Source organism: Pipistrellus kuhlii, unplaced genomic scaffold (assembly GCF_014108245.1).
Source record: "Pipistrellus kuhlii isolate mPipKuh1 unplaced genomic scaffold, mPipKuh1.p scaffold_m20_p_2, whole genome shotgun sequence".
Classification (NCBI taxonomy): domain Eukaryota; kingdom Metazoa; phylum Chordata; class Mammalia; order Chiroptera; family Vespertilionidae; genus Pipistrellus; species Pipistrellus kuhlii.
In genome coordinates this window covers 129,336,429-129,349,575 of record NW_023425515.1, presented here as the reverse complement: position 1 = coordinate 129,349,575, position 13,147 = coordinate 129,336,429, and the positions used below count along the sequence as shown (strand labels likewise).

Sequence of the window (13,147 nt, the reverse complement as noted above, 5' to 3'; positions counted from 1 at the left end):
CAAGACGGTCCTGACTGGTCCTAATCAGGACTGGGCGAGACAGGCCAGACACACCCTGGAGCCCTCTCACAGTCCCTCCCCAGCCCAGATCGCACACCAGGGGGTCCCTCAGCCTGGCCTGCATCTTCTCACAATCCAGAACCCCCGGGGGAATGTCAGAAAGCTGATTTCAGCCTGATCCCTGCAGGCCAGGCTAAGGGACCCCATTGGTGCACAAATCTGTGCATCAGGCCTCTAGCTGGTGTATAAAAATGGTTCTAAATTCTGAATATTTTTTATCCTGAAACTTTGTCAAATAGATCTAATAGTTTTTTTGATGAAGTCTTTAGGGTTTTCTATATACACTATCACATCATCTGCGAACAATGAGAGTTTTACTTCTTGCCTTCCAATTTGGATGCCTTATAATTATTTTTCTTGTCTGACTGTGGTGGCTAGGACTTCCAGTATTATGTTGAAGAAGAATGGTGAAAGCAGACATCCCTGTCTTGTTCCTGATCGTAAGGAAAATGCTTATAGTTTTTGCCTATTGAGTATGATGTTAGCTGTGGGTTTATCACATAGAGCCTTAATTATGTTGAGGTATGATCCTTCTATTCCCACTTTACTGACAGTTTTTATCATAAGTGGGTCCTGGATTTTTCAAATGCTTTTCTGCTTCTATTGATATAATCATGTGACTTTTATCCTTCAGTTTGTTTATATGGTGCATCACATTTATTGAATCATGAATATTGTACCACCCTTGCATCTCTGAAATAAACCTTAGTTTTCTAAAAATATTTTTTAGAATATTTTTTATTTATTTTTTACAGAGAAGAAGGGAGAGGGGTAGAGAGCTAGAAACATCGATGAGAGAGGAACATCAACCAGTTGCCTCCTGCATACCCCCTACTGGGAATGTGCCCACAACCAAGGTAACATGTCCTTGACCGGAATCGAACCTGGGACCTTGCAGTCCGCAGGACGACGCTCTATCCACTGAGCCAAACCAGTTTCGGGTAAATCTCAATTTTATCTATTGCTGATATTTTGTTGAGGATTTCAGTATCTATGTTTATCAGGGATATTGGCATACAATTTTCTTTCTTTTAAGTGTCTTTATCGGGTTTTAGAATTATTTTTTAAAATATATTTTTCTTGATTTCAGAGGAAGTGAGAGGAAGAGAGCGAAACATTAATGATGAGAATCATTGATCAGCTGCCTCCTGCACATCCCCTGCTGGGGATCAAGCTCACAACCCAGGCATGTGCCCTGACCTGGAATGGAACAGTGAGCGCCTGATTCATAAGTAGATGCTCAACCAGAAGCACACCAATCAGGCCAAAATGCACCTTGTTAGTCTGTGTATCCTATCCCTGCATGCTCTATCTAAAATATTATCCCATCGCTCTATGTCCATCATCCTGCTTTATTTTTCCTATATGGCACTTTCACTGATGGACACACACACACACACACACATATATTAGGTCAATTTTTTGTACTTCTGTAAGTTTCCCACAGGAGAGACTTCCCGCTGTAGTCATCAGTTAAACCCCAGCAATTAGAAACATAAGTTCTTTGAAAATGACTCTCTGGAGTCAACTGAGGAAAAGGTCAGTGAATGGACCACACCATAAAAGTGGTTTTTAAAATAACAGCACACTTACACATATATACTTACCATGGAATGGGAAAGGGGAGCTTTAAAGGTAATCCACAGTGGTCCCATGTACTGCTATGAAGAGCAGTATGAAATTCCAATATTAAATTTGTTACATTACAACCATTTCCACCAAACAAGTGTGGTGATTTAGTGGGGGAACTGGGAAGGGTGGAAATGAAAGAAGGCATAGAATGGACAAATTGTGATAAAAAACATAAAGTTAAATTAAAATAAATAAATAAAACTATTACTACCAAATAAAGTACTACAGTTGTATAAACTGAGGAGGGAAACTGAACTTATTATTAGAATGTTTTACCACTTTTATTTCATTTCCTATATGTTTCAACAAATCCCTATTACTAAAAAAGAAAATGTAAAATACTTACTTTTTCATTTTTTTTGAGTTATATTTGACTTGGTAAGCTGCCTGGATTAATTTGTCTGGACCTCCATCAAACTGATGTGGAATGACCTTCTGAAAGTGCTAAGAAGCAATAAAACAAAAACATAAGAACTACTTGTGCTGTTTATTATTAACTAATTAATAGTAAAATCTAAAGGCATTCAATAAATCATGAACTGACTTACTTGTAACATCCCTTCCATGTCGAGTTGCATCAATTCTGCCTGATTCATTTGAAGAAGTGCTAATCCTACTCGAAACACTATCTCTAAACCCTGAGGAAACAAATCACATAAAGCCAAATTTGTCTCACTCTTCCATCAACAAAATTAATCATTCAAAAGAATAATAAGGTAAACATTTAGGAATCTAAACTAGAGGTTGACAAACATTTTCTGTAGAGTCAGATAGTAAATATTTTCGGTTTTGTAGGCGATACAGTCACTATCATAAATACTCAACTCTGCCATTGTAGCCCAAAAGCAGACACATCAACAAATGGGCATGGCTGTGTTCCAAGAAAATTTTACTTACAAAAACAAGTGGAAGGACAGATTTGGCATGCAAACCAGTACACAAATCAATTTGCTGGCTCCAGACTTAAACTAATTTAGCTAAGTAATACAAATTAATCTTCCCAAGATGTAATTAATAACAATTAACGTTGGGTTTGATTAAGAGGTAATTAAAATACTAATTATACCTATAGGAGCTATCTTCCACTTTTCACCTATCCTACCTTCCTACCATATTCTCATCCAAAATACAAAAGACAAAAGATCACCTACCACAAGTCAATGACAATTGAAGGGCTACTTGTAAGGTGTTCGTGGAAAAGAAGAAACTTAATTAGATTCATCACTTCTGGCTCTTTGGATAGCAGATGCATTGCAACATATTAAATGTAAGGCAAATTTTATCACTCACTAATTCTTACTAAATCAATCAGGAGGTCATACAGAGGTTTAAGAGTGTAGGCTCCAGATTTTGATTGCCTAGATTTGAATCCTGGTTACTATACCCACTTATAGGCTATGTGTCCATAAACAAACTAGCCCCTTAACATTTCCCTATATCTTGGCTCCCTAGTCTATCAAATGGGGAAATGAATAGTACCTGACAGGGGTGTTACAGGTTTAAGTAAGATCCTCCATGTAAGCAGTTTATCATGGGACACCTGGCTCCTTTAGTGTTCTCCTCACGGCCCTGCTCTAATTAACCCAGAGATTCCTTTCTCAGAATGCCCATTAGCTTACCTCAGACATAAAGATATCAAATATCCTTGTTGCAATTGGTAGCGGAAAAGTCGTAAGAAAGATAGTCAGAAACCAGGATGATGCATACATTGAGGTATGAAAACTCTGAGACTGAAAATGTACAAAGAGCTCTGGAAGATGTTCCTAAAGAGAACACAATAATTAGTTAAAACACAGTAAGTAAAGTTGGTTATTTTAAAACAGATCATTGGATATACACCAGATTAGCCTATACCAGACACAAAGATCAGACACCATATGGAAAAGTTAAAATGTAGAACATGATATGTTCAAGATAATGTCCCAGTAACAAAGGGAAAGGAATATGGAGTTAGTTAGGACTTTGGCTGTATCTATAACATTTTATTTATTAATAAAAAGAAAAATTAAAGCAATAAAATTTTCATATTTGATTAACCTTGTTGGTGGGTAGATGGGTGTCTGATATTTTCTATAAATTATAGTATTTCAAAAAGACATTTTTAAGGAAAGAAATGCTATCTTGAAATACTTTCAGGTACTATCTATCATTATTCACCTTACCTTCCTACCTTCTCACACAAAATATAGATGCTTTAGCAACTCTAATAATTCAAAACATAAATGACACATTAACCAAGAGCTTTAAGGGTTGGTACAAAACAAGCTTACTATTTCAGAAAAATAATTTAAGAATCATCTCTAAATCTGCTTTGTCTTTAAAATATAAAAAACATTTTACATATCCCCTTCCTCTTACCACACATAGAAAAAGATAGAGAATTTAAAAATTTCTGTGAGTGCCCGGTCTGGCTCAGTTGGTTGAGCATCCTCCCATGCATCGAGAGGTCACAGGGTTCAATTCCCGGTCAGGGCACATGCCCAGTTGTGGACTTGTTCCCCAGTAGGGAATCAATAAAGATATATATATATATTTTTTTTTTTTTTAATTCTTGTAGGTAAGGCTGCCAGAGAAAAGGGGACTCACAAAAATGGCTCTCATGCCAGCTCAATCATTAACCTATATTCTTAAATTCTCCTTTTCTAACTGACATTTAACTAAATGAGAATACTTAACACCATTATTTTACAGGACAATATAGTAAACTTATTTTTATATATAAAATATAAAAACTGGCCCTGGCTGGGTGGTTCAGTTGAATGGAGCATCCTCCCATATACAAAAAGGCTACAAGTTTAATTTCCGGACAGGGCACATACTTAGGTTGCAAGTTCAATGCCAGTCAGGGCACAAATGGGAGGCAACTGAGCAGTATTTCTTTCTCATCAATGTTTCTCTCTCTCTCCCTTCCTCTTTTTCTAAAATCAATAAACATATCCTCAGGTAAGAATAAAATAAAATAAAATAAAAATTAAATCCAGAAAGGCAAAATATTTCAAAGATATTTTTCATTTAATTTTTATTTCTCTCCTCTTCACCCTCATGAAGTCACTAGACTCTAAATCTTAAACCAGCAAGAGAAAAAAATGGAAACATTATTTTTTAAGATTAAACATTAGCAAAATGTGAGATAAAAAGGGAAAGGCACGCCCTGGCCAGTGTTCTCAGTGGTTAGAGAGATGGCACACCAAAGGGTCACCGATTCCCAGTCAGGGGCACATACCTGAGTTGCAGGTTCAATACCCAGCCCACTGGTTAGGATGAGAGCCAGAGGCAACCAATTGATGTGTCTCTCTCACATCAATGTTACTCCCTCTCTCTTTTTCTCTCCCTCCCCCATCCACCCTCTCTCCCTCCCACTCTCTCTAAAAATCAAGGAAAAAATATCCTCAGGTGAGGATTAACAAAAATAAAAAAAGGGGGAGGGAGGAGAAGGCAGGGGAGAGAACTGAAAGAGACAGAAGAGGCAATCTCAAAGAAAATGAACTAACATCAATGTCATGATATCATGGGCTCCTGTCAGAGCCTAGTCTACATAACAATAATAGGATATAATCTATACATATAAAGAGGTAATATGCTAATTGTCCAGTATGGTGTCCCAGTAACGACCAATTTGCATTTTGACAGACCAGCAGGAGGGCTGCGTGTGCAGCAGGGGGCGGGCAGCCAGAGCCAAGTTCCCAGGGATCTGAGGAGACGGCCTGACAGGAGCCTGGACTGCAAAGAAGGAAAAGGAAGCAGCCAGGGGATTTCTTTCAATCCTCCTGCACAGACACCCTACCCAGCCCCCGCACCCCCGGGGGGACAGACAGACACCCTACCCTAGCCCCCGCACTCCCGGGGGGACGGGGGGCGGACACCCTACCCAGCCCCTGCACTCCGGGGGGGGGGGGGGGGAGGCCGGACACCCTACCCTAGCCCCCGCACCCCCGGGGGGACAGACAGACACCCTACCCTAGCCCCCGCACCACCGGGGGGACAGACAGACACCCTACCCTAGCCCCCGCACCCCCGGGGGGACAGACAGACACCCTACCCTAGCCCCCACACTCCCGGGAGGGATGGGGGGCGGTCAGCCTACCCCAGCCCCTGCACTCCCGGGGGGGGGGGGGGGGGGGCATCCTACCCCAGCAACCGCACCCCCGGGGGAACGGGGAGGCTGACCAGACTGGGAGAAGACCCAGCCTTGGGGATAGCTGCAGCCCGCATTCTGACTCCCAATCTCTTCCCCCACCACCCCCGCCAGGGGTGCCCACAACAGCACACCAGCGAACACCTGTCAGTGCCCAAGGCACCCGAGGCCGCCACTGCCGGGCCCCCTCCCCTGGGGTCAGAAACGCCTCTCCTCCCTACAACTCCAGACCTAAGCGGAGGCAGGCCTGAGCGGCCCCCCGGGTCTGACCCTTCCCCCTGTCAGCAGCAGTGCCGTTTCCGCAGAGGAAGGACGCTGAACCTCGCTGGAGGTGCAGCTAAACCTACCCTCCTAGCCCGCCTGGCTCCGCCCTGGCTGGGCCCCCACCCCACTCCAGGAGGTTGGAGCCCCGCCCTGAGCAGGTACAGGTGTGAAACAGCCACATCCAATTTAAAGAATGGCACCAAGCGGGAAGGTTTGTCAGGTACTCCCACTTCAGCCTCGCTGCCCCCCTAGCACCCACTCCTAATGCCCTGCCCCAGTCCAGGAAACAATCATGCCCTCCTCCCCCAATCAGCACCTGCTACCTGTGAGGATACCTATGGGCTTAAAAATAGTAATCCCTTCCCGTTTAGACATCACTTACTTGATGAAACATCTCTAGGTTTATTAGCTCAGAACCTCCTCAGGACAACCCAGTGAGGTGGGCGGAGAAGAGATTACAATTCCCATGGTACATGCATATGTATTCATTCAGATTGAAGCTCAGAGAGGAAAAGTGTTAAGCCCCCTGGTTCCCAAGATGCAGCACATGCCCCAGAGGGGGGGCAATTTGATTTTAAGTGGGGGCAATTCGAGAATGAGTTAACAGTAAATTTTTTGCATTTCTTATGGTTCTAGGAGGACTCATCTACTCCTATATAATAAAAAGCTAATATGCAAATCTACCGACCGCAGAATGACTAGTTACTCTTACGTGCACTGACAACCAGGGGACAGATGCTCAATGCAAGAGCTTCCCCCTGGAGGTCTGTGCTCCTGCAGGGGAAGTACCACTCAGCCAGAAGCTGGAGAGCACAGCGGCAGTGGTGGGAGCCTCCTGCCTATGTGGCAATGCTTAGTCAACTTAGGCCCATTAAACCATCAGTCAGACATCCCCCCAGGGCTCCCAGACTGCAAAAGTTCTCAGGCCAGGCTGAGGGACCTCTTCCCCAAGTGTAAGAATTTCATGCACCAGGACTCTAGTAGGTCATAAGAAAACATGCATTTTGGCCATCCTATCTAATAAAAGAGTAATATGCAAATTGACCATCACTCCAACACACAATATGGCTGCCCCTATGTGGTCAAAGATCCTACCCCCATGTGGACACAAAATGGCCACCACAAGTTGACCAGCAGGGGAGGGCAGTTGGGAGGGACCAGGCCTGCAAAGGAGGGCAGTTGGGGGAAAATCAAGCCTGTAGGGGAGGGCAGTTGGGGGGACCAGGCCCGCAGAGAAGGGAACTTGGGGGTGACTGGGCCTGTAGAGAAGAGCAGTTGGGGGGTGGGGGGAAGCCTGCAGGGGAGGACATTTGGGGGGGGAGGGAACCAGGACTGCAGGGGAGGGCAGTTAGGGGCAATCAGGCTGGCAGGGGAGCAGTTAGGCATCAATCAGGCTGGCAGGGGAGTGGTTAGGGGTGATCAAGCTGGCAGGCAGAAGTGGTTAGGGGCAATCAGGAAGGCAGTCAAGCAAGCAGTTGGGAGCTAGAAGTCCTGGATTGTGAGAGGGATGTCAGACTGCCCATTTGGACCCAATCCTGGCAGGGCAGTTGGACATCCCTCAAGGGGTCCCCTAAAGAAGACGGTGCAGACTGGGCTGAGGGACACACACCCCCGTGCATGAATTTCATGAACTGGGCCTCTACTGGGGTTATAATACATTTAGCACACATGCTTAAGGTTGAATGTGAAAATTGCAGTCAGTTCCAAACTGTGATAGTGCAGATATCTGCAGATAATGCCTAAATGAAAAGTAGGCCTAAATTGAATTAATCAACCAACAAATGATCATGTGATTAAAACACTGATTTTTTTTCAATTGTTATAATACTTTGAACATTAAATATGCTCAGGTGTCACTCAAACCAAGATGACAAAATATAAAGGCAATATTCCTTTTTTTTTTTAACACTATAATTTTACCTGTATCATGCATTCAAACTGGTACATACAAAGGCCCAATTCTGCCATACTTGGTTTAAAAAGTTCACGAAGTCTATAATCTTGCATTAATTTAACAAATACACAGAAGGCTTCTTCTTCTGGCATCTACATTAGGAGAAAAAAGCAACATTAGGTTAATATTCTGTGATACACTAGTTAAAGTCTATTTAAACTAAGTACCCATCCAACTATAAACATTGTTTTTGAGTGGCCATGTGATACAATGTCAAGATCAACAGACTAAAAATCAGAAGGTTGTAATCTCCCATGTATCACAGTGAATGAAAAGTTAGACAAATCAAACAACCTCTGAGACTAACAATCTCACTTGTTAGCTACTTCCCCCTCCCCTCTCTACCAGTCAACAAAATAAACACAATTGCTATAATCAGCAACTCTGTAATTTCTTGTGGGGGGAGAGGACAATGTATGGAAGAAATCAATTAATACATGTCAGATGGCTATGAGCGCTATGAAAATAAAGCAAAGTAGAGTAACAGGAAAAGCTGTGGAGATGCTATTTACTTTCCCTACCTAGGTTAGGCAAAGTGCCATGATAGCATTTGAGCAGAAGAGTAGAATACTGAAGGGAACAACTGAGGAAAATAGTTCTAGGAGAATAATATAAAGGCCTTGAAATGGGATCAAGATTGGCATGCTCAAGGAACAGCAAACAGGGGACTAATACAGTAGGCGTAATGTTACAAGTGGTAGTTGGGTTATGGAGGATAAGTAACAGGGAACCAAATTACACAGGCTTTGAGGCCACTGTTAGGATTTGGACTTTTACCTTAAGTGAGACAGGAAAACCTTTTAAACATTCTGAGCAGAAGTGATATGGTATAAGTGTTACAAAAACTTTTAAAAAATACATTTTCAAAGATTCTGTAATTGGGATTTAAAGATATCAACTTCACAATTTATATAACTCACTAAAAATTATATCAAATAAGATAATGAATGTAAAAGTTCTGTAAGAGCTACACAGATATTCATAATACTTAAGCAAGTAACACTTACCTAAATTATTAAGTCATCTTTCTCAAAAAGATAAAATTGTCTAATGCTCATTCACTCACATTATACCAGTGTGTTTCAAAAGAGGAAACCTCAAAGGATCTCTAGGCATTCTTCTCACTGAAGACTGCTTCCAATAATAATATTTTTTTTTTTCTGGCCATGTTGACACAACCAAGACAGGACCCAAGAGTTACTCTTGGCAAAACCTTTCTTCCCTCCCTTCCTCTTTTCCTCCCTCCCTCCCTTCCTTCCTCCCTTCCAACACACATAACCACAATTCTGCCTTGGAAACTATAATCATTAATCCTCTTACACCCTTCAACCCCATTAAGTCACTGAAAAACAAAACAAAACATCCCAGAATTCTCATCCTATGTGATTCTACTGCTCCCCTAATTTAACCCCACTTCCAACCTTCCCAAAACCTCTTCCACAGAACTTTATAGAACTCATAATCTGCCATCAACAAAATATCCTAACAATATCCTCAATCTCTTTATCAAATGTTCTTTCACCTTGTTTTCTCATTGAAATCTGGCTTTCCCTTAAGAACACTTGGCACCAAAAGCTGGCTCTCCCCCGAGGTGGCTGTTTTACCCCCCACAGCACTGACAAAAGCCCTGGGTAAAGAGGTACATAGCCGTTCTTGAACGTCATTGCCACTTCCACAGCATTAAGTCCCCATTCTCTTGAAACACATACCAGCAGACATTACCCATGACTCCTCTTTTTTACAGCATCTACAAACCTGTGGATCATCCCCTCAAACCACCCTCACTTTCATGTGGTTTGAAGACACCTCTGGCCTCAGACACCTCTGGCTTCCTGTGCTCCAATGATCTTGGCAGGCAGTTACCAGCTCAGGCTCTACAGCCACTCCACCTAAGGTTCAACTCCCACCAACAGCTGTATGACCTTCAGCAAATTATTTAACTTCTTAGTTGCTCAGCTTTACCACCTATCAAATGGTTATAAAAATAGCACATATTTCACAGGGATGCAGTGAAGACTAATGTACATAAAGTATTTACAATGATCTGACCTTGCAGTCCTCTCATTCGTTTATACACTACCTTAAATCTGTTCCCATCTCCCTAGTCTGCTCACTTTACTGTTACATGTATTTACACTTAAATCCACAATTACTTTGTCTTTCTCTCTCAGTTATAATCCCAACTGCAAAACTCCACCTTTAGATAAATCCAACCCTGTAACTACATTTAGGCAGCAGAAAGTGTCTGAATGGGTAAAATGAAAACACTTAGCCCTGCTGGCTGGTCTCACTATGAATTTAGGACCACTAATCTCAGTGGATCTTTAATGCTATCTGGTATACTTTATTTCCTAATTCAATCACTCATTCCAGAGCTTTTCAAACTTTTTTCCCACTCGTCTGTAATGACCTTGTTTGCTAAATCAATATTTTTTAATAGAAGCAATTATAAGAAAATTAGCCCATTCTCACGACACCACATCTACCTGCATCTGAACCCATTTTTACAGTCTTTAGTCTCTCTCCTCCATCTATCAGCCTGGACATTCCCCCCAATTCCATCTCATATTTCCACCTGCACATTTATATCTCCACTTTGGATGTCCAACAGACATCTTAAATCACACTTCTAATTTCCTGCTACTTCTTGTCCAATACTTCTGCTCAAAAACCTTATGAGTCATCATTCCTCCTTTCTCTTTTACTCCACATCCAATCTGCTGGTTCTACATCCAAAATATCTCAAGAATCAACCACTTCTCATCATAACACCTAGTCCAAACCATTGTCGAGTGAGTAGCATTTCACGGTCTGGGTAACCGCAAGGCTTCCTCACTGGCCACTCTGCTGCCTCCCTTGTGCTCCCTTCCCAACAACCTATTCTCCATACATCCTGGGGCTGCCAGAGTGACCCTTTCAATTCATCATTTCAATCATTTCACTCCACTGCTCAAAGCAAAAAGCCTCCCCAGTGTCTTTTCATATCCTGAATAAAAGCCACAATCTTTATAGGTCCTATATGACATGACCCATACCACTTCTCCAACCCCATCTCCTACCACTACCTTCCCTTCTCCACTTCTCCTCCAACCCCAGTACGAATTCATCTCCCCATTTTTGGCTTACAAAAATTTCTTCTCTTGTGAGCATACCAAAAAAAGTTTCATCCCACCCAGGCAGCATGATTCAGTGGCTGAGCATCAATCTATGAACCAGGAGGTCACAGTTGGAGCACATGCCTAAGTTAAAGGCTCAATCTCCTGTATGGAGACAGCCAATCAATGATTCACTCTCATCATTTTTTTAATATGTTTTATTGATTTTTTTACAGAGAGGAAGAGAGAGGGATAGAGAGTTAGAAACATCGATGAGAGAGAATCATTGATCAGCTGCCTCCTGCAAACACACACACCGCCCCCCTCTCCCCCCGGGGTTGTGCCCGCAACCAATGTACATGCCCTTGACCGGAATCGAACCCGGGACCTTTCAATCCACAGGCAGACACTCTATCCACTGAGCCAAACCTGTTTCAGCCACTCCTATTATTGATGTTTCTAGATCTCTCTCCCTTCTGCAAAGAAAAAAAAAGTTTCATCCCGCCTAGCTGGTTTGGCTCAGTGGACAGAGCATTGACCTGTGGACTGAAGGGTCCCAGGTTCGATTCCAGTCAAGGGCACATGCCCAGGTTGAAGGCTCGATCCCCAGTGGAAGCCATGGGGGAGGCAGCCGATCAATAATTCTCTCTAATCATTGATGTTACTCTCTCTCCCCCCTCTCCTTTTCCTCTCTGAAATCAATTTTTTAAAAAAAAGTTTAATCCCTCTCCCCTCTGTAACAGCAATAATATAGGAATTGGGAGAGGTTTAAAAATTTAACAACTTATTAAAAAAAAAAAAATAAGTTGAAGTGATTGTATAAAAGACCAAAAGGCAATAGACAAAAAGTCACTGGATCCTTCTCCAATATTAAAACAATGTTCACAAAGTGAAAAGGAGTGACACCAAATAAAATATAAATATGAAGAACAATCACTCAGTTGTTTTTTAGTTATTCCTTTCTATTAGAAAAAAATACGACCATTTGAGTCTTAGAGTACTGTACTGCTACATATTTTTTCTGTGACAGTTAATAAGAATCCATATCATTTGCAAAGGTCTAATGAGGACATATCTACCTAATTTTATAGACTACTAAGATATACACAAAACATACATACCCAACACCTTTAACTATTTTAATACAACATGAACTAAATAATCTAATGCTGCAAAAACATTTTTTACAGAATTTTTTAAAATATATTTTTATTGATTTCAGAGAGGAAGGGAGAGTAGAAATAGAAACATCAATGATACAAGAGAATCATTGATCAGCTGCCTCCAACAGCTGACCTAGCTAGCTCTGTAGGATGCCTAAGAGCATCTGTGGACTGAAGGGTCCCAGGCTCAAGAATACTGGGGATTGAGCTTGTAACCCGGCCATATGCCCTTGACCAGAATCAAATCCAGGACTCTTCAGTCCGCAGGCTGACACTCTATCCACTGAGCCAAACAGGCCAGGCAGCAAAAACATTCTTTTTTATTTCTGAAAATTCTTTATTGTATAAAGTATTACATATGACATTATAAATGTTCCTTTTCCCCCACTGACCTCTCCCCGGCTACCCCCACCCCCAGCACATGGCTGTGTACACTGGTTATGCTTATATATGCATGCATACAAGTCCTTTGGTTGATCTCTTAATTCCCCCTCTCCTGTGAAAACATTCTTAAGCTAGTTGTGGGAGGCAATACAGCATAGTGTATAAGAAAATAAGCTTTAGAAACAAAGAGAAGGGCTTTTGAATTTGGTTGTACCATACTTCCTAGCTTAGGGCCCTGGGCTATTAAATTATTGTGTTGATAGTATAATAGCTGCAAGTGACAACAGTAAATCAATCCATAATAATAAAAGCCTAATATGCTAATTAGACTGGACGTCCTTTTAGATGTCCTTCTGGGATGAAGCCAAGGCTGCAGTGGCAGGATCCAGCAGGCAGCTTTGAGGGAGGGATCCAGGCAGCCACCTCCGGCTGCCAGAGAGAGATCCAGGCAGCTGCTTCG

The 13,147-nt window shown here is 42.1% G+C and overlaps 1 protein-coding gene across 11 annotated transcripts in view; it reads right to left on the bottom strand.

Annotated features, from left to right (window-relative positions):
* Window positions 1-13,147, bottom strand: part of EVI5 (ecotropic viral integration site 5) — a 164,334-nt gene that overhangs the window by 117,451 nt on the left and 33,736 nt on the right. For 9 of the 11 annotated variants that reach the window (XM_036444102.2, XM_045584340.1, XM_045584337.1 and 6 more), the window contains 4 exons: window positions 8,012-8,137; window positions 3,312-3,455; window positions 2,241-2,330; window positions 2,039-2,136 (listed from right to left, as the gene is read on the bottom strand). In XM_036444102.2, coding sequence (XP_036299995.1) covers window positions 2,039-2,136; window positions 2,241-2,330; window positions 3,312-3,455; window positions 8,012-8,137 — 458 coding nt within the window. The remainder of the gene's footprint in view (window positions 1-2,038; window positions 2,137-2,240; window positions 2,331-3,311; window positions 3,456-8,011; window positions 8,138-13,147) is intronic. The other 2 variants (XM_045584338.1, XM_045584342.1) reach the window with 1 other exon arrangement.